General features: G+C 37.9%; 2 protein-coding genes across 2 annotated transcripts; both read right to left on the bottom strand.

Annotated features, from left to right (window-relative positions):
* Positions 1-16522: 16522 nt before the first annotated feature.
* On the bottom strand, positions 16523-17252 carry LOC139873421 (pathogenesis-related protein 1-like). The gene has a single exon (XM_071861353.1). It carries the CDS (start codon positions 17235-17237, stop codon positions 16740-16742), a length of 498 nt encoding a protein of 165 aa, XP_071717454.1. The 5' UTR covers positions 17238-17252; the 3' UTR covers positions 16523-16739.
* Positions 17253-18827: 1575 nt separating this feature from the next.
* LOC139871141 (pathogenesis-related protein PR-1 type-like) lies at positions 18828-19316 on the bottom strand. Its single transcript, XM_071858877.1, has one exon. The coding sequence runs from the start codon at positions 19314-19316 to the stop codon at positions 18828-18830; it is 489 nt and encodes a 162-aa protein (XP_071714978.1).
* Between the last annotated feature and the right edge of the window lie 2866 nt (positions 19317-22182).

Here is a 22182-nt window from a genome sequence, read left to right as displayed (position 1 = left end):
TTGTTAAAACTTTTGTTACTTGTTCTTGTTTAAAGTTAATTACTTGTAGGTTACTAAGTTGTTTACTTACTTACTTTCATGTTACAAGATCAAACTTCTTAGTTTGATTCTTCATTTATATCTTGTATTTAACAAGAACATCAAGAACATAATCTCTCTAGTTATGTTCTACATATTTTGTTTCAAAGAATTGAAGTTCATAGTTGTATAAACTCTTTACTTGTAGTTCTTGAAGTAACTTTGAAGTTACTTCACTTAAAGATCAACTTGGGTTGAATCTTTAAAAGTAAGAGCAACTATGAATCATCTTCTTGTTTAGTTAGCTTTCTACTCTATTTGTTTCAAAGATTTAAAGTTTATAATCTTTATAATTGTTACTTGTGTTCTTGTTTGTTGTATGTTACTAGAATACCACCTTCATGGTTGGTTTAGGCTTATCATTCATTTTTATTTATTTCTTATTGTTAGTTGCTTACTACACATTTGAACAAGGACATGAAACCAACAAGAGCTTACACTTTGGTACAAGTATCATGGATCCAACACTTGGTTGTGATCTTTCTTAGTGTTCATGAACTTGTTCATAAACTTACATGTAACCTTGGTTCATCAAACACTTACAACACTTGCACTTGAGTTATGATGGACAAACCTTGGTATAAATGATGTTAATACATCAACGAGTTGTACACTTGAAGCTATACGCATCAAGGATGAGAACCGTGATGAACATCAAGCACCGAGACAACCGGAACTCTCCAAAACCCACTGTTCTGTCCAAGACCTACTGACCTGATGCTTCTGGAACAGACCAGTAGACCTGGGCTGTTCTAACCTTGATTTTTAGATAGAACTTTTCGAGTAGATAACTTTTCATATAGGACTCGTCTTAATCCGAGTTACGGTTTAGGATTTATGGCCCTCCGATCGTTACCATGTCCTTAAACGTTGTGCAGAAATTTCTGACCTACTCGCACTTAGACCGTCGCCACGGTCAAACCAAGACGAGTTTGCTTCTGTAAATTTTACCACGCTTAAGGGACTCATAGACGGAGCCATGACCACTGGTCTCACCTTAATTCAGTAAGGGTAGAGGCCGTGGTGACTGACCGAAGTCAGCCTTTGTTTTAAACGACTTTCATAAACGAGTCTTACTTGTTACCTTTTGTTTAATGATGATTGATGATGACCCTTATGACCTTAATTACATACTTGTAAACCTTTTGAGACGACTTATTGACTTAGTGCTATTTGACTTAGGTTGAGGACGTTTGGACCGTTACTTGCGCACCACTTTCCGACTACTACCTTACCATTACTACTAATCATTGTGAGTTATAGCATTCCCTTTTTACTTTAACTTATTTTGGGAACTGAGAATACATGCGGATTTTATGTTTTACATACTAGGCACGAGTACTTAAACTATATATATGTGTGGGTTATATAACGGCAGAAACATTCCCTTTAGCTCGGTAACGTTTAATCATTGGTTTTTGAACCGTGAACGCGAATCTTAGATATGGATCCATAGGGTTTGACATCCCCACTCGGGCTAGTAGCGCTAGCATTTAACGAGTGTTTAATACTTCGAGGTTATACGCACTTGCCAAGTGCACTTTAAGGGGGTACATTAAACGTTAAGTTAGTTACCGGGTGCCCACGGTTAAGCATATACTTTTACATACTTTTGAAACGCTCGTTGTAGCACTGAAATCTCGTGGCCTACTTACATTACTGTTATACTTAAACTATAACTCACCAACCTTTGTGTTGACCTTTTTAAGCATGTATTTTCTCAGGTGCTTGAAGTCGCTTCCGCTATCTTACTAGTCGTGCTGTAGAACCCGCTGCCTAGAGTTGTTATCGCATGACTACTTATGTTGCATTCAAACTTTTTACTTATGAACTTATGTTATGTAACGACCATTATGGTCACGTACACTTATTTAATGCTTCTACTTAGTGAAGCATACTTTGATTTGTAAAACAATTGACGTATATTATGACGTCACTTTTATTAATGAATGCAAACTCTGTTTTGAAAACGCATATAGTACTTAACCTTGTAATGATCCTGTTGATGATGGTCCGTACATGATGGTTTTGTACGGGGCATCACAAAATGAACCAAAAGAACTCCCTCCAAGGCCATAAGCGGGACGGTTTTGTAGCAGAAAAAATGGGGGGAGGGATTAGTTTGTTGGTCACTTGCAAGTAAAGCTTCAAAAGTTGGATAAAGAATGGTTATGCATGGGGATTATGAGTGAACTAGATTCCATGCAAGTTAACTAACTAGTTACAAGCTAAAGTGATACTTACACTTTGAAAGAGTGGGCTAAAGGGTCCATTAATAATGTAGGGTGGGCTTGGAAGTCTAATAACATGAGTCCATTACACTAACAAAGCCCAAGTTTAAATAAACCACAAGTTAAACCAATTAAAGCCCAAGTAACTAACTAATAGCCTTAGTTAATTAAAATGATTAATAAATTTAATCATGAATGTAAATAATATCTAAAAATATTATTCGTGAAAGTTCCGGGTGTCACAAAGACGTTTCGGGCACTTAAAAGTCAAGTACGGGCAACATGGCAACATGTAAATGTAATAACATACATTCGTTTAATCACACGTATTGATAATAATAATTATTAATAAATAAACGTTGAAAATTTCAGGGTCGTTACATTACCCACCTGTTAAAGAAAATTTCGTCCCGAAATTTAAGCTGAGGTAGATGGAGGAGTCGGGAAAAGGTGAGGATACTTTCGCATCATTTGATCCTCTTGCTCCCAAGTAAACTCAGGTCCTCGTTTGGCATTCCATCGTACTCGTACAATCGGAATCTTGTTGCGTTTCAAAGTTTTGATCTCACGATCCATAATTTCAACAGGTTCTTCCACAAAGTGGAGTTTGTCGTCAATTGTAAGTTCTTCCAGTGGTATGATAAGTTCGGGTGCAGCAAGACACTTCTTCAAGTTTGACACATGGAAGGTAGGATGAACTGAGCTAATTGTGCTGGTAGATCTAATCGGTAAGCAACGGGTCCAACACGTTCCAAGATCTCAAAAGGACCAATGTATCGTGGGTTTAACTTCCCACGTTTTCCAAAACGGATCACACCTTTCCAAGGTGCAACCTTTAACATTACACGATCACCAACGTTGAATTCAAAGTCCTTACGTTTAAGATCGGCATAACTCTTTTGGCGATCACGGGCAGTCTTAAGTCTAGCTTGAATCTGAGCAATCTTCTCCGTCGTTTCGTGGACTACCTCGGGTCCGGTGATTTGCTTTTCGCCTACTTCGGCCCAACAAATAGGAGATCGGCACTTACGGCCATACAATGCTTCAAAAGGTGCAACATTAATGCTAGAGTGATAACTGTTGTTGTACGAGAATTCGGCGAGTGGCAAATGCCTTTCCCAGGCCTTTCCAAAATCAATGACACATGCACGCAGCATGTCCTCCAAGGTCTGAATTGTTCGTTCACTTTGCCCGTCAGTCTGAGGATGATAAGCAGTACTCATGTCAAGACGAGTTCCCATGGCTTCTTGCAAAGAACGCCAAAATCTAGAAGCAAAACGGGGATCGCGATCGGAGATGATCGATAAAGGTACACCATGACGAGATACAACCTCTTTGATGTATAACTGAGCAAGTCTCTCCATTGTATCAGTTTCCTTCATCACTAGAAAGTGTGCAGATTTGGTAAGGCGGTCAACAATAACCCAAATAGTATCGTATCCACCCACCGTCTTTGGTAGCTTAGTAATGAAATCCATTGTTATCCTTTCCCACTTCCATTGTGGGATCTCCGGTTGCTGAAGTAAACCAGAAGGTCTCTGATGCTCGGCTTTAACCTTCGAGCAAGTCAAACACTTACCAACATAAGTCGCAACGTCCTTCTTAAGATTTGGCCACCAATACTGTTCTTTAAGGTCGTGGTACATTTTACCCGCTCCAGGATGAATCGAATATCTCGACTTGTGTGCTTCATCAAGTATCAGGTTTCGTAGATCTCCATAATAAGGTACCCAAATTCTTCCGGCATAACATCGGAGTCCAGACTCCCTAACCTCGAATCGGAAGACAAGTATGTTCAAATGTTCGTGAGATATGTTCTCCTCCTTGAGAGCCTCAACTTGGGCTACTCTGATCTGGTTGTTGAGGTTCGAATGAATGGTGATGTTCAGAGCCCTAACACGAAGAGGTGCCGTCCTCTCCTTTCGGCTTAAAGCATCAGCTACAACATTGGCCTTGCCAGGGTGATAACGGAGTTCACAGTCATAGTCGTTGAGCGTCTCAATCCATCGGCGTTGTCTCATATTCAGTTGCTTCTGATCAAAGATGTGCTGGAGACTCTTGTGGTCGGTGAAGATAGTGCTCTTAGTTCCATACAAATAATGTCTCCACAATTTGAGTGCAAAGACAACGGCTCCAAGTTCAAGATCATGTGTAGTGTAGTTCCGCTCGTGAATCTTCAATTAGCGGGAGGCATAGGCAATAACCTTTGATCGTTGCATCAGTACACAACCAAAACCACTCTTCGATGCATCACAATAAACAACAAAGTCGTCACTGCCTTCAGGAAGTGATAGGATAGGTGCGGTGGTTAACTTCTTCTTCAAAGTTTGGAATGCTGATTCGTGTGCGGGTTCCCAAATGAACTTCTTGCCCTTGTGAGTCAGCGCGGTCAAAGGACGCGCAATCAGAGAAAATCCTTCGATGAATCTTCGATAGTAACCGGCGAGACCTAGGAATTGGCGAATATGCGTCGGAGTAGTGGGGGTCTCCCACTTGCTGATGGCTTCAATCTTGGCGGGATCAACTTTGATACCCTGGTCGCTCACAACATGACCCAGAAACTGTACTTCCTTCAACCAAAATTCACACTTGGAGAATTTGGCATAAAGTTGTTCTTGTCTCAAGAGTTCAAGTACTAGTCGGAGGTGTTGCTCATGTTCTTCTTCGCTCTTAGAGTAGATGAGGATATCATCTATGAAGACGATAACAAACTTGTCCAAGTAAGGCTTGCAGACACGATTCATGAGGTCCATGAACATGACAGGTGCATTTGTCAAACCGAATGGCATCACGAGGAACTCATAATGACCATAACGGGTTCTGAATGCAGTCTTCATCACGTCACTTTCCTTCACCCTCAACTGGTGATAGCCGGATCGTAAATCGATCTTTGAATAAACGCTCGATCCTTGTAGTTGATCAAAAAGATCATCAATTCGCGGAAGAGGATACCGATTCTTGATTGTCAATTTGTTGAGCTCACGGTAGTCGATACACATACGAAAGGATCCATCCTTCTTCTTCACAAACAGAACAGGTGCGCCCCAAGGCGAGAAACTTGGTTGGATAAACCCTCGATCTAACAGCTCTTGTAGTTGACTCTGTAATTCTTGCATCTCGGAAGGTGCGAGTCTATAAGGTGCGCGAGCTACAGGTGCAGCTCCTGGCACTAAGTCAATCTGAAACTCTACGGCTCTCTACGGCGGCAATCCAGGCAATTCCTTTTGGAAGACATCGGAAAATTCGTTCACAATTCGAACGTCGTTCACGCTCTTTACCTCAGTTTCTACTGCTTTCACATGTGCTAGGACAGCAAAGCGTCCCTTCTTCATAATCTTTTGCGCTTTCACGCAACTAATGAGGTTCAACTTCGAGGTACATCTCTCTCCATAGATAATCAGTGGTTCGCCATCTCCTTGTGGTATGTGAAGTGCTTTATCTCCACAGATAATATCGGCCTTTATCTTGCTCAACCAATCCATACCGACGATCACGTCAAAACTTCCCAGTTTGATAGGTATCAAATCAATTTCGAAATCTGTACCAGCTATGTTGATAATAGCTCCACGACTAATATGGTCAACCTTTTCAAGTTTTCCATTGGCGACCTCGACAAGCATACTTTCTTTTAACGGGACTAATGACCAATTAATCTTATCGCAAAAATGTCTACATACATAACTTCTATCCGCACCAGTATCAAACAAGACAGAAGCTAAAAGATTGTTGATTTTGAATATACCTGTCACCAAGTCGGGGTTATCGCGTGCATCCCTTGCATTAACATTAAAATCTCTAGCACGCGGTGGTCCGCCATCCTTTCGTTTGTTCGGGAACTCGTTTCTGAAATGGCCCGTCTGCCCACATTCGTAACACTTTTTCGGCCCGTTGGTGTTCGGCCTCCCTGTCATCGTGGTAGTCTTGCAGTCTCTACCGATGTGCCCGCTCTTCTTGCACTTCTCACAAACAGCATTACAATACCCGGTGTGGTGCTTGTAGCACCTCTTGCATTGTGGTAGCGTGCCTTTGTAGTTCGGGTTGGAGTTGTTGTTGTTGGGGTTGGGGTTGTTGTTGTTTTGCCTGAACCCTTCATGTCGCTTCGCCGGGTTTTGATCATAGTTTCTACCCCTGTTGTTGTTATTGTTGTTGTGGTTGTTATCCCATTTCCTCTTTTCGCTACTACCAGCTTCAAACTTAGCCTTCTCCGGCTCATCAATAAGGATCTGATTCATGAGAGTATGCGCCATGCGCATTGCTTCGGGAACATTCGGTGGTTTGGATGAGGTGACATTACTCTTGATGGACTTAGGAAGTCCAGAGAAGTATTTCTCCATGCGCTTGAATTCGGGGGTGACCATGGTCGGACACATTAATGCTAACTCCAAAAACCTACGATTGTAACTGTTAAGGTCGTTCCCTACGGCCTTCAACTGCATGAATTCAATTTCCATCTTCTGAATTTCGGTTCTCGGACAATACTCATCAATCATAGCCGCCTTGAATTCCTCCCATGGCGTAGCATACGCCTCATCGATACCTTTCGCTTGAGCTAACGTGTTCCACCACGTTAGCGCGCCGTCAGATAGCGTGCAAGATGCAAACTTGGTCTTATTATCCTCCGAACAGTTGCTAACTCGGAATACTGATTCAAGTTTCTCGAACCATCTGGTGAGACCAACTGGTCCCTCGGTGCCGCTGAAGTTATGCGGTTTGCAGCTCTGGAATTCCTTGTAAGTACACCCATTTCGAACGGGTGGAATAACCGGTGGTGGTGGCGGTGGAGCTTCGAGATTTCTTTCTGTTAAGGCTGCAGCGACCCGTTCGTTGATCATGTCCTCAATCTGGGCGGCGGTAGGTGTGGATCTTCCGTTAGCCATGGTATTCTAAACAAAATTTTTGACTCAAGTCAAAATCCAGCATTCGATATGTAGTAATATAGTACATAGTAACCAACATGGAATCAAAACATCACATGTTATTAAATAATGCATCTAGGTACAAATACCACAGAATCATCGTACAACAATGTAAATAGAACATCGTGCAAGAATTAAATAACGCAAAGTTCCATTCATTAATAATAATAAGTTTCATACATCTGAATAAGTTCGTACAATACATATGAAATACATGAAACTATAACTAGATTACATCATGAAATCTAAATACAAAGTCCTACGGTGAAGGCGGGTGAACTGCTCCTCGAGCCAACTGTTCCTCGAGCTCAGTGACTCGAGCTCGGAGAGTCTCAATCTCCCTCATCAGTTCCTCGTTAGAGGGAGCTGGTGGGGCAGGCGGTGCAGGTGGGGCGGGTGGGGCGGGTAGTGCCGGTGGTGCTGATGTAGATGGTCCGGCTCCGGATGTAGACGGTACGTCCCTAGATGTAAGTGGTCCGTATCTAAATCTAGGTGGTACGGTTCCAGGAATAGTCAATACGTAACGGGGAACCTTACGTATCTGTGGGTCGGCAGGGTATGGCACAACTCGTTTACGAGCAGTAACCCTACGACGATGGCCAAATGCGTCAGTAAAAGAACGACCTCCATTCACCCCTGGAATGACGGTGCCGTGGGAACGGTACCGCTTCTTCGGCGGGGTGGAGGGTGCCTGAATAGGTCTATTAGCAGGATCCTCATCATCGCTGGAGTCGTCTGATGATGAAGAATCGGCGGATGATGAGTCATCCGAATCGTGTGGTGGTGACACTGGTGGCTGAGCTGGTAATCCGAAGCGTCCGAAGGCGGCCAACATCTGTCTGTGTCTGCCTGGAGGAATCACGACTAAACGTCCGTCGGGAGTGCGTCGGCAAGGCGTGCGCATGTGGTTACGAAAAGGCCCTTCCCCGAACTCTGCGGGGATCTCAATACCACCAATGCGGGGCTGTGACCTCGAGGGTCCGGGAGCAGACACTGGGGCAGGTGCACTAGTACTAGCTCCGGAAGTAGAGGCGCCGGGATCACTAGTGGGTGTCGGGGCCGGTGTATCGGCAGTAGCAGCAGCAGGTGTAGCAGTAGGTAGGGCGACGGGGTCTGAGTCTGTACTGCCCGAAATGCCAGCAGGTGGAACATCCGACATCTGAACAAGGAAAAATAAATTTTCCATGTCAGTATGTCATAAAGCAAGCAAATAATAGGCCAACAGTTTAAATCATGTATAACAATAAGTAGCATGGCAATAATAACGAATCGTACAGAAGTAGCATGCAATCGAAAGCAAGTAATATCATGCAGTAGTGAAATCATGTAGTAGCATACGGCATATAGCAGTAACAGTAAGCAGCAGCATGCAGTAAGTTCAGCGGAAACAAGTAAACTAGCAAGTTGTAGATTAGTCCTATTAGTGAATCCTACTCGGGTCGGTCTTAGACTCACTAATGCAACCTAATTCCCTACAACCAATGCTCTGATACCAAATGTGATGCCCCGTACAAAACCATCGTGTACGAATCATCAACAACAGGATCATTACCAGGTTAAGTACTATATGCTGTAATTAAAGAAGTTGCATTCACGATAAAAAGGTGATGTCATAACCGACATCAAATGTTTTACATTTCAAAAGCATGCTTCACTAAGTAGAAGCAAATAAATAAGTGTACGTGACCCCAAAGGTCGTTACATAACATAGTTTCAAAAGTAAATAAGTTTGAATGCAAGATAAGTAGTCATGCGATAACAACTCTAAGCAGCGGGTTCTACAGCACGACAAGTAAGACAGCAGAAGCAACCTCAAGCACCTGAGAAATACATGCTTAAAAACGTCAACACAATGGTTGGTGAGCTATAGTTTAAGTATAATAGTATGTAAGGTAGGCCACGAGATTTCAGTGCTACAAAGAGCGTTTCAAAATAGTATGATAAAGTATATGTTAACCGTGGGCACTTGGTAACTAACTTAACGTTTATACCCCCTGAAAGTACACTTGGCGAGTGCGTATGTTCACGAAGTATTAAACACTCGTTAAATGCTAGCGCGACTAGCCCGAGTGGGGATGTCAAACCCTATGGATCCATATCTAAGATTCGCGTTCATGGTTCAAAAACCAATGATTAAACGTTACCGAGCTAAAGGGAATGTTTATGCCGTTGTATAACCCACACATATATAAGTTTAAGTACTCGTGCCTAGTATGTAAAACATAAAATCCGCATGTATTCTCAGTTCCCAAAATAAGTTAAAGTAAAAAGGGAATGCTATAACTCACAATGATATGTAGCGGTAAAGTAGTAGTCGGGAAAGGTGTGCAAGTAAATGGTCCGAAGTCCTCAACCTAAGTCAAATAATACTAAGTCAGTAAATCGTCTTAATAGGTTTAAAAGTATGTATTTAAAGTCATAAAGGTCATCATCATTCATCATCAAACAAAAGACGTAAAGTAGGTTTCGTTTATGAAAGTAGTTTAAAACAAAGTCTGACTTCAGTCAGTCACCACGGCATCTACCCTTACTGAATTAAGGTGAGACCAGTGGCCATGGCTCCATTTATGAGTCCCTTAAGTGTGGTAAAATTTACAGAAGCAAACTCGTCTTGATTTGACCGTGGTGACGGTCTAAGTGCGAGTAGGTCAGAAATTTCTGCACAACGTTAAAGGACATAGTGACGATCGGAGGGCCATAAATCCTAAACCGTAACTCGGATTAAGACGAGTCCTATATGAAAAGTTATCTACTCAAAAAGTTCTATCTAAAAATCAAGGTTAGAACAGCCCAGGTCTACTGGTCTGTTCCAGAAGCATCAGGTCAGTAGGTTTTGGACAGAACAGTGAGTTTAAAAGGGTTCCGGTGGTCTTGGTGCTTGATGTTCATCATGGTTCTCATCCTTGTTGCATATAGCTTCAAGTGTACAACTCATTGATGTATCTACATCATCTTAACCAAGTCTTGACCATCATAACCCTAGTGCAAGTCTAAGACATGAAGCACAACTCACTTAAGAGTTGTATGAAGTTTGATGAACCAAAGTTACATCAAAGTCTTAGATCTAACACATACATGAACTATAAGACTAATAATAAGTTACAAACTTGAAAGTAAACCAACTAATCAAGATCATAAGTAGTAGAACATAGTTCTTAGTTTGATCTTGAAGATCCAAGACTCAAAAGTCTAGATTCAAAGTTATATTTAAAGAAACTAGTTTGTGTGTTCTTGAACTTTCAAAGTTAACTTAATTTGTTCAAGAGATATGAGATCAAGACTAACTTGTAGTACTTGACCATATAAACTAACTACATGAAATTAAAGTGTATAAAGTAAAGAGACAAGTAATTAGTTCAAGGGTTGCTCATACTTTAAAGATTCAACCAAAGTTGATCTTTAAGTAAAGTGAACTTTAAGTTTACTTCCATGACTTACAAGTATGATTTCAACAACAATGAACTTATATCTTTTGAAACAATATATGTAGAACATAAACTAGTAAGTTTAGTTCTTGGGTGTTCTTGAAATTACAAGATAAATGAAGAATTCAAACTAGTAAGTTTGATTCTTGAAAGCTAGTAATTAAGTAACAAGAAACTACAAAGTAAGTAACAACAACATGATTTAAATCAAAGACAAGTAACATTTAAATAAAAGAATGATGATGATGAAGATGTAGAATTTAGTTTTTAGAAGTAAAAAGGAGAGAAAAGTTATCTTGCTACTTACTAGATTTGAGAGAAAAGCAAGAGAGAAAAGAGAGAAAGAAGTTGCAAGTATGAATGTGTGTTTGAATGAGAGAAAATATAAGTGGTGAAGTAATACAAAATGAACCAAAAGAACTCCCTCCAAGGCCATAAGGGGGACGGTTTTGCAGCAGAAAAAATGGGGGGAGGGATTAGTTTGGTGGTCAATTGCAAGTAAAGCTTCAAAAGTTGGATAAAGAATGGTTATGCATGGGGATTATGAGTGAACTAGATTCCATGCAAGTTAACTAACTAGTTACAAGCTAAAGTGATACTTACACTTTGAAAGAGTGGGCTAAAGGGTCCATTAATAATGTAGGGTGGGCTTGGAAGTCCAATAACATGAGTCCATTACACTAACAAAGCCCAAGTTCAAATAAACCACAAGTTAAACCAATTAAAGCCCAAGTAACTAACTAATAGCCTTAGTTAATTAAAATGATTAATAAATTTAATCATGAATGTAAATAATATCTAAAAATATTATTCGTGAAAGTTCCGGGTGTCACAAAGACGTTTCGGGCACTTAAAAGTCAAGTACGGGCAACATGGCAACATGTAAATGTAATAACATACATTCGTTTAATCACACGTATTGATAATAATAATTATTAATAAATAAACATTGGAAATTCCAGGGTCGTTACAGTATTCGCAAACACTGCGGAAAAAGCGGGTAAGTGGAAATCGAAGGTTGCCTTGAGAAATGGCAGCTTCGTAAACAGAAATCATCCCTTTAGGGGGAGTATCGGCTCACTGTTCTGTCGCAGGCGCGGTAGGAACAAATTGGGCAAGTGGCGGATACCATTCTTGTAGGGTTTGAAGTTTTGTTTCCGTCATATAGGAAACATAGCCTCCTGGAGTGTGCATAGATGAAGAGGAAGCCATTGATGATAAGAAAAGCTAAATCGAAGGTTGAATTGATGAAATTGAAGGTTCGATTGGCTAATTGCAAAGTACGATTGTGATTGGCAGAATACGATTCAATGCGAAATTGGGAGAGAAAGGTGTAAAGTTTTTATGCGGAATAACCAGCTATTTATAATAAGAATTAGGGCGAGCAAGTTGAAAAGATAATCATTGCATTTAAATGGTTGAAATTACCGCAACGTGTAAACGGTAATTTTCTAGCCGTTATAGCGTGCTGATTAGACAGATTGGCGAAAGTTACCGTTGTAATTACGCGTTGAGCTTAATAAAAACAACGGTAAAAAATGGGCGGTAAAAAATATAAAATATTGTTTGCGAAATATTTTAAGAAACACTTCTTTATTTTTAGAGTTTATCATGATGAAAATGTATCATAATAAACTGGGGGACTTGATCATATACATAGCATTGTATATGTATATTTTATTTGCCAAAAGCCAAGAGCAGAGCTATGCGGATTATAATGCAAAGTCATGAAGTATCCGCTGAAAATAAGCATAGCAGTTGTGTTTCCGCACTAATCAGGACTGCGGTTCAATCCGCTGAGTTTTCGCGGAAGGATAAGTAATCCGCGGATCGCGGTTATCTCGAACACTATAAATAGAGAGCTTGGCCTCTCATTTATAGGTTGTTGATTCTCTGCCATTTTGCCTAAGCCTTTGTAATTTCCACTTGTGATCTTGCTCAAGGGATTTTTACAACGCGTAAAGGTGAATCAAGTTAATTAACAATCAAGACCGGGTCGGGGTGGTTGATCACTTGATAGTTAAAGTGAAAGACGATCATCGGGGCCCAAAATAATCATCAAACATTCCATCCTCCATTATAATCTTATTGCACTCAATCCGTAATTAAGTAACATCGCTAATTAAGGATTGATCATATTGCATTCACTTAATATATATTTTCAAAATCAGTCTTTTTCTTCTCAGTTCTTTCAAAAGTGCAGAAAATGGTGGGTGGTTCATGAGTGTAGAGAGGGTAGCGATTTAAAGAAAATCAAGTAAGAAATCTATAATCACTTTCATGCAAGAAATTATCTGCGTATAAACATCATCACTACTACTCTTTAACCCATCTAGAACCCTAGGTTTTTCTCTCTTTCACCTTCATTTAGAAAAATTGGGGGTTATACAAACCCTAGACTTGAATTAAGAATTATCTTGTTCTTCAATCCGAATTTATATGTTAGTTTGGTTGTGTTAGTGTCAAAATGATGTTTTAGACTTCAAACAAACCCTAACTCAAGTTGTAATGTTAGGGTTTGTGAATCAAAGTTAATGGAGATGTTGAGTTTTGTAAAAATTGGAACAACCCGGTGAAAATACATGTAATATAGAACTGAATATGTCGAAGATGATGCTAAGCTTTAAGATTTGTAAAATGGTAGTTAAAGTTTTCAGTGACGAAACAAAATTTTTTCACAAAGTTTTTTCACAGGGGGCGATTTTTTTATTTTTAAAAAGCGCTCATATTTGCTGTATTTTTTTCTTCCATGAAAATACAACCTTTGCGTCATGAGCTTTTGGGTTGGGGGTAAATATGGAGGCTTTTGGACAAAATACAACCTTTTGAGTCATGGTCTTTTGGGTTGAGGGCAAAAATATGGAGGCTTGGGCAAAATACAACCTTTTGGGCTATGAGCTTTTGGGTTGAGGGCTATGAGCTTTTGGGTTGAGGGCAAAATGTGGAGGCTTTTGGGAAAAATACAACATTTCTTCTTTAAAGTAAAGAGTCCAACGATGAAAAAGATAGAGACTTTTGGGTTGGGGCAAAAAGAATAAAATTCAAAATTTTAACTTTAAAAATTTTAAATTCACTTGACGCAAGTGTCCCCTCTGCCCCCACTCCGTTTCCCCCTACCTGTGTCCCTAGTTGGGTGAAATATGGTAGTAATCTTGTGAACTAATAAATTTTGAGAAATTGGAAGAGAAGCGATGAAATCTCATGTTAAGGATGGTCTCCTTAGACCAGAAGATAAATTAGTGATTTTGAATTGTGAATGTGTGTGTTTGAATATGTTGAGTTGCTTGTAACTTGCTAGCTATTTGTGTGTACTTGGATATCGATATTTGTTGTTTTCGTAAAGATCAAGGTAAGTACAAATGTGATTCATATGCTTATATGTAATGTGTTGTAATCATGTATTGCGGATTTGATATGTGTTGATTACTTTTGATGAGGTGTGTAAAATTGCCTTGCGTAAGATGTTGATAGAGCTTTTGGATCCTTAGCTTTATTTGTGATATGATGATTGTTTAGAAATTGCCTTCTGCAAGGTGTGATTGGATACCGAAGAAATTATCTTGCACAAGGTGTTTCATGAGGTGCGGTTCCTAACTTGATTGTTAAGAAATTGCCTTACGCAAGGTTTTTTTGGATATCGAGGAAATTTCCTTGCGTAAGGTGTTCCAATGGTTCAAGTGTAATATTTGTTGAGCGTGGTTGATGTGGTAAATTGTGATATGTGCTTATTATGCTTTACATTTATGCTATGAATGATATTTTTGCTGACTAAGCTAGTAGCTTATCCGTTTGTTTTTAACTTTTTTGTTGGTCCAGGGAAAGGTAAGCTAGATGGATAGGTTACAATTGCGAAGATTGATTTTAAACGTAGACGCTTTTGGTGGGGTAGTTTTATCCCAAGAACCATGCTCATGTTACTAGTGTCGTTATTGTTTCAATTGTTAAATGGGTCCTTGTAAGCATGGATAATGTATTTGGTTATGCTATGATGATAACATGTGGTTGTAATGTTTTGAAGTATTAGAATTCAAGTTGGGGTGGTATTGACGTTGAAATGGGCTATTTTGTGTCAAAATTGTTAAAAAGATTAGATAGGCTCATGTATAAAGATTGTATCAAATATGTAGGTATGATAACATATACATTAGATAGACTCATGTATAAAGATTAAAGGGTTTGATTACATTTTTTGATGAATACTAAGAGTAGTCTCAGCCACTCGCCTTGATCCCCACCCTTACCATGTGCTGCTAGGACACCAATGACACCAGCGTTTTCTCGTCCGCCATCAAAAACTCGTCCTCCAATTCGTGATAAAGAAGCATATTAGGTCGAAAGTTGTTGATTAAATTCTTGTACTTTAGGTTCATGACTAATATATTGATATAAAAAATTAATTTAGTGAGTTCCGATTTTTTTGAGGAAGTATGTCATGGATGATAGTAATTTTGTCCTCGTTCTGTTCAGGAATGAAGCGCTGGCGTGACGCTGACATTACATGAAGGGAAATTGTGTGATTGTTGTCTAATGTCGTAAAGGTTAGCCACATAGTAACATACACATACACTTATTAGTTGTATTTCTTTCGTACATTAAACCATTAAGAGGAATGTAGAGTTGTATTTTTTTTCCTTGTTATGAATTTGAAACGTGTAAATTGAAAATCTGTGTAACCTAATTTTTTATTTGCAAAAAAATAAAAAAATAAATTGAAAACTCATATAGAAATGAGACCGTTTTTCAAAGGAAAACGCTCTCAACAAGAAATACAAGTAAACGAGGGCAACGAGGAAGCTCACACCTAAAAAGCAACTAAGTAATCTCCCCAAACAACCCGATAAACGTTAAAACAAACTAACATATACAAGACCGAATACAACCCGATAAAGACTGAAAGTAAACCACATTATATAAGAAGAATCAACCTCTCGATCCCTTGCTTTTCAACTTTCCACGTGTAACCAATAAATGCTTAATAAAAGCCACATTTAGCGATGGAAGAAAATATTGTGATTGTGAGATCCCCTCTTGCTAAGGATTTTGCAAGTCGTGGTATGTTTTGAACAAAAATGTGTCTAGGATTCAATTTAGCGAAGTCAACTTGAGGTCGAGAAAGAAGGTGAACGATGTGTCTACTTCGGGTCTGTTTAAGCTAAAAGATTACGATGACGGTGTGGCCTTTGAGGAAGATATTCAGTGTTTGTTTATGGGGTCGAAAGAAGTCAAAAGCAAGGGTGATATGGCCGCGGGCAATCGTTCGTATAATAAAGATTTTTTTTCAAAGGCAATCGGATCAAGGTTTTATTCCACCTTCGGTGACGGTTCTTCAAACGTGCTCTCTTTCAAAATTGAGATTCAACCCGGTAAATATATTCGGCGAGAAATCTATGACGGGAAATTAGTTAAGTTCGATCCTTGATGTTTTGTGTTTGTTTGTTATAACTGTCTTTTGTGGGGCTTTGATGAGCCTAATTTGGACTTTAGTTGGCTTTTTAGTTTTAGTAGGTCTTCTTTTTGCTTTTAGTTGGTATACGTTTCGATAGATGAGGCTCGGTATAGATAGTCCGTTTTGTAGTACAGCTTTCTAGGTACGAGCCTCATCGGGGTTCTCTGGTTGTATTCTTCGTTGAAGACGTTTTCTTGTCGAGAACGTTTTCTGTTTGTTATTAAAGTTTTCCGTCATTTTTGTCAAAAAAAAAAAAAAAAAATTTGAAAAGATAAAGAGTAACATATAAATAAATTGAGATGCCAACATTGAATTATTTGTCTATTTGTCTTCTATGCAATGTAATTGATTAACATTAACAAAATGGTTGCAAAAATGCTCTAAAAATATATAATGGAAAAGTAAAACAAATAAAATACTCACTGAACTTTTATTCTTCTCTTGATTTATATCCTTGGACCAAATTATTAACCAGATACCCATCACTCATCAACTCTGTTAAACATTCTACCCAATTGACTAATAGGATTAAACCTATTACACAATCACCTTTTTAGAGTTGCTTACATGATCAAATCAAAACATTGCAACTAAAACAAAAAACATAATAAAAACAAATTAAGTAAACCAAACTGATCAAAACCTAATAAGGCCACTCTCCAACAACATTTCCAGGAGGATCATATTGACAAACAACCGTATAATAAGTCCATCCACCGTCTTTACGGTCACATAAACTCCTAGCGCATCCAACACGTTCAGTATTTTTCCACACGATTTGAGTATAATGACCACACATTTGTAAGCACTCGTTTGTAGAGTATTTGTAGTCCAATCTCTCATCAAGCCACATTTGTACAGAATATGTAATATTCAGTTCTGGTCCATAAGCCATATTTTCACCAACAGGACCAGTTGAGTGTATCAACGCGCAATCTTTCCTCTGATCGGCCCATTCTTGTGCTGATTTTTCCAATGCGGGGTCATATTTCAAACAGGGCAAGTTTAATACTTTTCGGATACAATTATGGACCTGAACATAGTCTTCTTGACAGTTTCCTGGACCGTGTGCGTCACATAGATTAAGAATTGTGATGGATAAAACAAGAAAAAATGAAATGTTACACCAATGAGTACCCATGTTGATTGTTGTATTAGGTTGGTGATTATTGTGTTGTTGAGTATGTTTTGAATGGAGTATTTATAATTATAGGGTGGTAAATGTGATAGTGAAATGCATAAAGTGAGGATGAATAAAAGGAAAGTAAAGAGGATCCACTAATGGAGCAAAATGATTTTGAACTATTCCACTCAATCTAAAACTTTTGATAAAAACACAACCATTACTAAATCCAAAACATTCGGCGTAAGTTTTTGTTATGATTTCTTTTTATGAAAATGACGAGTCAGAATTATGGTTGGTGCTCTTAAGTTTAACGTTTTGTCAACTAACAGAAAGATTACAATTTGGTCATGCAATTGTCCAAATTGTTTGGTTGTTTGTTTGGTCGTGATGTTTGTTTTATTTTTATACGGTTGACTCGGTTGTAGATAGCGATTATGCTTTCATTTTATAGTTTCGAGCCTTTTGTTATCATGGTGCATCTTTTGATGATCTATCATTTGTTTTATAATGCTCGTTGTTTTAACAAAAAAAAAAAAAAAAAGGAAAAAAGAAAAATACAAATAAAAGGAAAAAATACAATTTCAGAGCCAAAGTCCACCATCACGAGCGGCCAAGGCAAAATTATATTGTGGAATCAACTTAAAATAAGATAAGATGTATTGTTTGCACATATAAATGAGTTTATGATTATGATGTTTTCAAATAAAATCTCGGGTTCAAACAAACTTGATATTCGTTAAATGTCAACCCAATCAACAATAAAACGAACAAAGTAAACATGCAAAATAAATATAAAGAACTCAATGAATGTAACGTAGTTATATTCAATTAATTCGATTGGTTTAATCTTGATCAACAAGATAGATTAGCTATTTAGCTCTTAATTTTGTAGGTTAAAGTTCACATGAGGTTAGAATACAATTTATAAAAACTGAGCAACTAAAAACCGAATCAATACCAAAAATAACTCAAGAATAACCCAAAAATGGATCTCGAGTTACGCAACCACCAAGTGGGCTTTAGCCGTCGGCTACTAAGTTAGTGGCTTCTATCAAGCCGCTTACTAAGGGTGTGTTTGGACGAAAGAAGCAGAGCTGGAGCTTCTAGTCAAAGCTGGAGCTTATAGTCGGAGTTGAAGCTTATATTTGAAGCTGAAAGCGGGAGCTTATTATTTTTTATAAGTGTTTGGTAAGTAGCGAAGCTGAAATTTATTGTTTTGAATCGACTCGGAAGGACCAAATAAATCTAAAATAATATAATAAAGGGTGTTTTAGCAAATTTAATTTTGAGAAGCTACTTTTTGGAATTTATTTTTATAGAGCTTAATTCTTTATAAGCTCTGCATTTTGTTGTATGTCAAAAGAAACTTATGCTTATGAGCATATTTAAATCATAAGTTTAAATTCTTATAAGCTTATATAAGCTCTCGTAACTTTGTCGACCAAACATACCCTAAGTTAGGGATAATTTAGTAAAATTTGTCAATTTATTTTACACACAACAACCTAAAAAGAAACAAGTGTGCTAAAAATTGGAACAGAGCGAGTAGAAGATATATTTATAAAAATAAAAATAAATATTCACTTTGTTTGAACCCACTCCTAGCTAATAAGGTTTTTGGCCAATGTAGTTCCCAGGGGGATCATAGTTACAAGTTACAAACCACGCACCATTGACACACATGACCCTCCCACACCCAATTCGGGTCGTGTTTTTCCAAACCACTTGCGTATAATGTGCGCACATCTTTCCTGGTTTGCAACTATTCGACTTGTAATCATAATCGCGTTTCTCATCCACCCACAATTTCATCGCATCCAGCCCTGTAAACTCACCCCACCCTAACGCAATATTCTCGCCATACTTGTCATAATGTGAGTGAACAAGCGCACCATCGGCTTTCCTTTTATTAGCATAGCTTACTGCGAATTTCGCTACTGTTGGGTCCCACTTCAAAGGCTTCACCCCCACTTCTTTTCTAGCTGCATTGTGAGCATTCACATAGTCTTCGGGTCCACTATGAGAATGAGAGACTTGTAATATTGATAGGAATATAACATAAATTAGTGATAAGTAAATTAACTGGTGGTGCATGATCTTGAAATATGATCAACTCATTAACTAATTTGTTTTTGTAATTCAAATGCTTTTTATATTTATATTTATAGATGATAGATGATGCAAGTGTGACATCAACAAAACCAAAATTAACACTTACGAGGGACGAGGGCACCTTCATAGCAATTATTTTTCTTCCACTCAAATCTTAGGTAAAATAACCACCATACCTAAATCATAAACGTACAAACTAGTGAATTTTCATAACGTTTTCAATATGTTTATGTAGTAATATAAGATTTGAGACATACCCGAAATATAGCGGAAGCGGATAGGATCAACGTTTATATCACCGGTCGGGGAAAGCAATCACAAACGGAAGGCTTTCATGATTCACAACCTAAGATTCCTTTATCGTTTGCCCCAATATACACGAACGGGACAAGAACAATAACTTGTCTTTCACAATGTTTCTCTAATATGTGCTATGTGTACTTGGTGTCTTATTCACGCACACACAATCTAATGCATGAGACTTCAATTTATAATGAGCTAGAAACTAACCACCAAGGCTAGTGAAAAGTCTCATTAATCACTAAATTAATAGATACTTATTTCTCATTAATCTATGGTACTTGTGAATCATTAACAACTAATGTAATGGTCATTTGGTACCACATAATTATTAATGTGATAGGTACACATTATTATATATCAATGAAATTAGTGGGCGGGTTGGATTCGGGTCAAACCGGATCTAAGTTCCAAAATCTTTCACTCGCACACAAACTGACTTGATATACTCATTATATCTCGAGAGAACAATCGTGTAATTTGCAAACCGTTCATACTGGAAAAAGAGGTCGTGCGACCAGCATACTTTTGAGAGCACACGTACTATACATCTGTTAGGAATATATAGCGCCTCAAAAAAATGATAAGAGTAGATTTAGTATGCAATATCCTAGATCATTAATCACATTAATAACTCACGTGATCTCAGTTTACTCATAAAACCATATTGTATTCCCAATTATCATTTATCACTAAGACATGATAATTGGCCGGCCGGTGAATACAAATTAATGTGAACTTCAAATGATCTTCCTTTATCTTAGAATCCTTTGGCCTTAACCCAACTTGCTTTTCTAAGAACGTGCTGCCAGGTCGAATCACTCATAACCATTAAGCAACGCCTTAAGATAGCAAACATCAAACTAAGCCTCAAGAGACAAGAGAAAGTCATAAGGATATTAATTAAGGTTACTAATACCTCAAGGGACTCACATAACATAGAAGTAGAGATCGTTTCTCCTATTTCCCTTATTGGTCGTCTTGATCACATTTGGTATGAATCACATGCTGCAACATTTCTCCTTTCCCAATGGAGGTATGTCTTTAAATCAATGTTGCACAGATGATAGTTTAAACATACTCAATGTTTAAACTCGAGTTCACTAATCTACTCATCAAAACACATCTTTCTCACAAGAACTCACATCTGGATATATAAGACAGATAACGTGAAACTTAAATAATTCGCATATTGTTGTAAACGTTACAATTGTAGCATCAAATATTTGAAGTTTGTGCTCAGTTGTCACTCAGACAATATACTTAAAATGCGCTATTTTAACCAGTCACTGCTAAAGTGACGGAGCTGATCACCCATGTGAGTGGGCTGATCTCTAATATGTCCGACATCCTTTTCTCATAATAATACTTTGTATATAAGATTTGACAAACACATTGTCATGGATATTAAACACTAAATATGTTGGGGAAAATAAAACTCAATACAATCTCAAAATCTACGCAACCCCTGAGACGTGACATGTCACATAAACCTATCTCTCGCTAGGCATGAATTTCTCAAATGGTTTGCAACCATTTCATTTGTAGATATGTACTACATATTTACTAAAACTCTTTCAACCATGTCTCTAAGTAATTTTGCATTTTACAACTATGTGCTTGACTTACAATGGACCTTGGAATCATTTTCATAAACTACAAAGTAGCAACTGTTTGAGTAGACTATTACTCAATCGATAACTTTGTTACAAATTCCAAGTTTCACAAAAGATTGGTTAAGCTACAAAGCTTATTGAATCTTAGTTGACATAAAAATCAGGCTTCATTGTAAATAAGGCTTCATATGACTAATACTTGTTACTCCATGAGATAGCAACCTAGTCAATATCTTTATAGCCTTTTGTTTGCAAATCATTTTCGTCAAAGCACAATAAGCTAACATTACTACTTAGATACCTTAGTATCCTTTTCATGGCTTTTTAATTGCTTTCCATTATAAATGGAAAGTAATCAACTTTGTACATTTCATAACGTACAAAGGATTTTCAACGTTTTTTGCATAAACAACAAACTTCATTTGCTCATTTCATATTGGAGTCTAAGGACAAAAAGACATGCTCAATATTCACCATAAGATTGTTAATGAGATTATTTAACATGTTCAAGGATCTTGTTAATATAATCTCTTGTGAAAGAGATATTAACTTCCTTGAACAATCTCTTGAAATTCTAAATTCAAGAATACGTGAAAATTCTCTAACAATAACATTCTTATTATTGACTCAAGCCACAAAAATATCATCAACGTATAACGGTAAAATAAACATTTGGACCTTTTAGTACATACTCATGATCCTTATTGATCATAATGAAATCATTCGATATGATTACATTGTGAAAGTACATATACCATTTTCTCAAAGACTGTTTAAGGCCATATATTAATTCAAAATATCTACAAACCATATGTTTGTGGTCGTTGTTGAAGAAATCTACACATTGATTTCTTGTTACGGTTCTTCGTTGAGAAGTTATGTTTATTTACAATGATATAATGTAATTCAAGGTCTATTGTTTTTCGTTATGG

Source organism: Rutidosis leptorrhynchoides, chromosome 10 (assembly GCF_046630445.1).
Source record: "Rutidosis leptorrhynchoides isolate AG116_Rl617_1_P2 chromosome 10, CSIRO_AGI_Rlap_v1, whole genome shotgun sequence".
In the NCBI taxonomy this organism is placed as follows: Eukaryota; Viridiplantae; Streptophyta; class Magnoliopsida; order Asterales; family Asteraceae; genus Rutidosis; species Rutidosis leptorrhynchoides.
The sequence above is the reverse complement of the archived record's forward strand: the minus strand, read 5'-3'. Positions and strand labels throughout refer to the sequence as shown.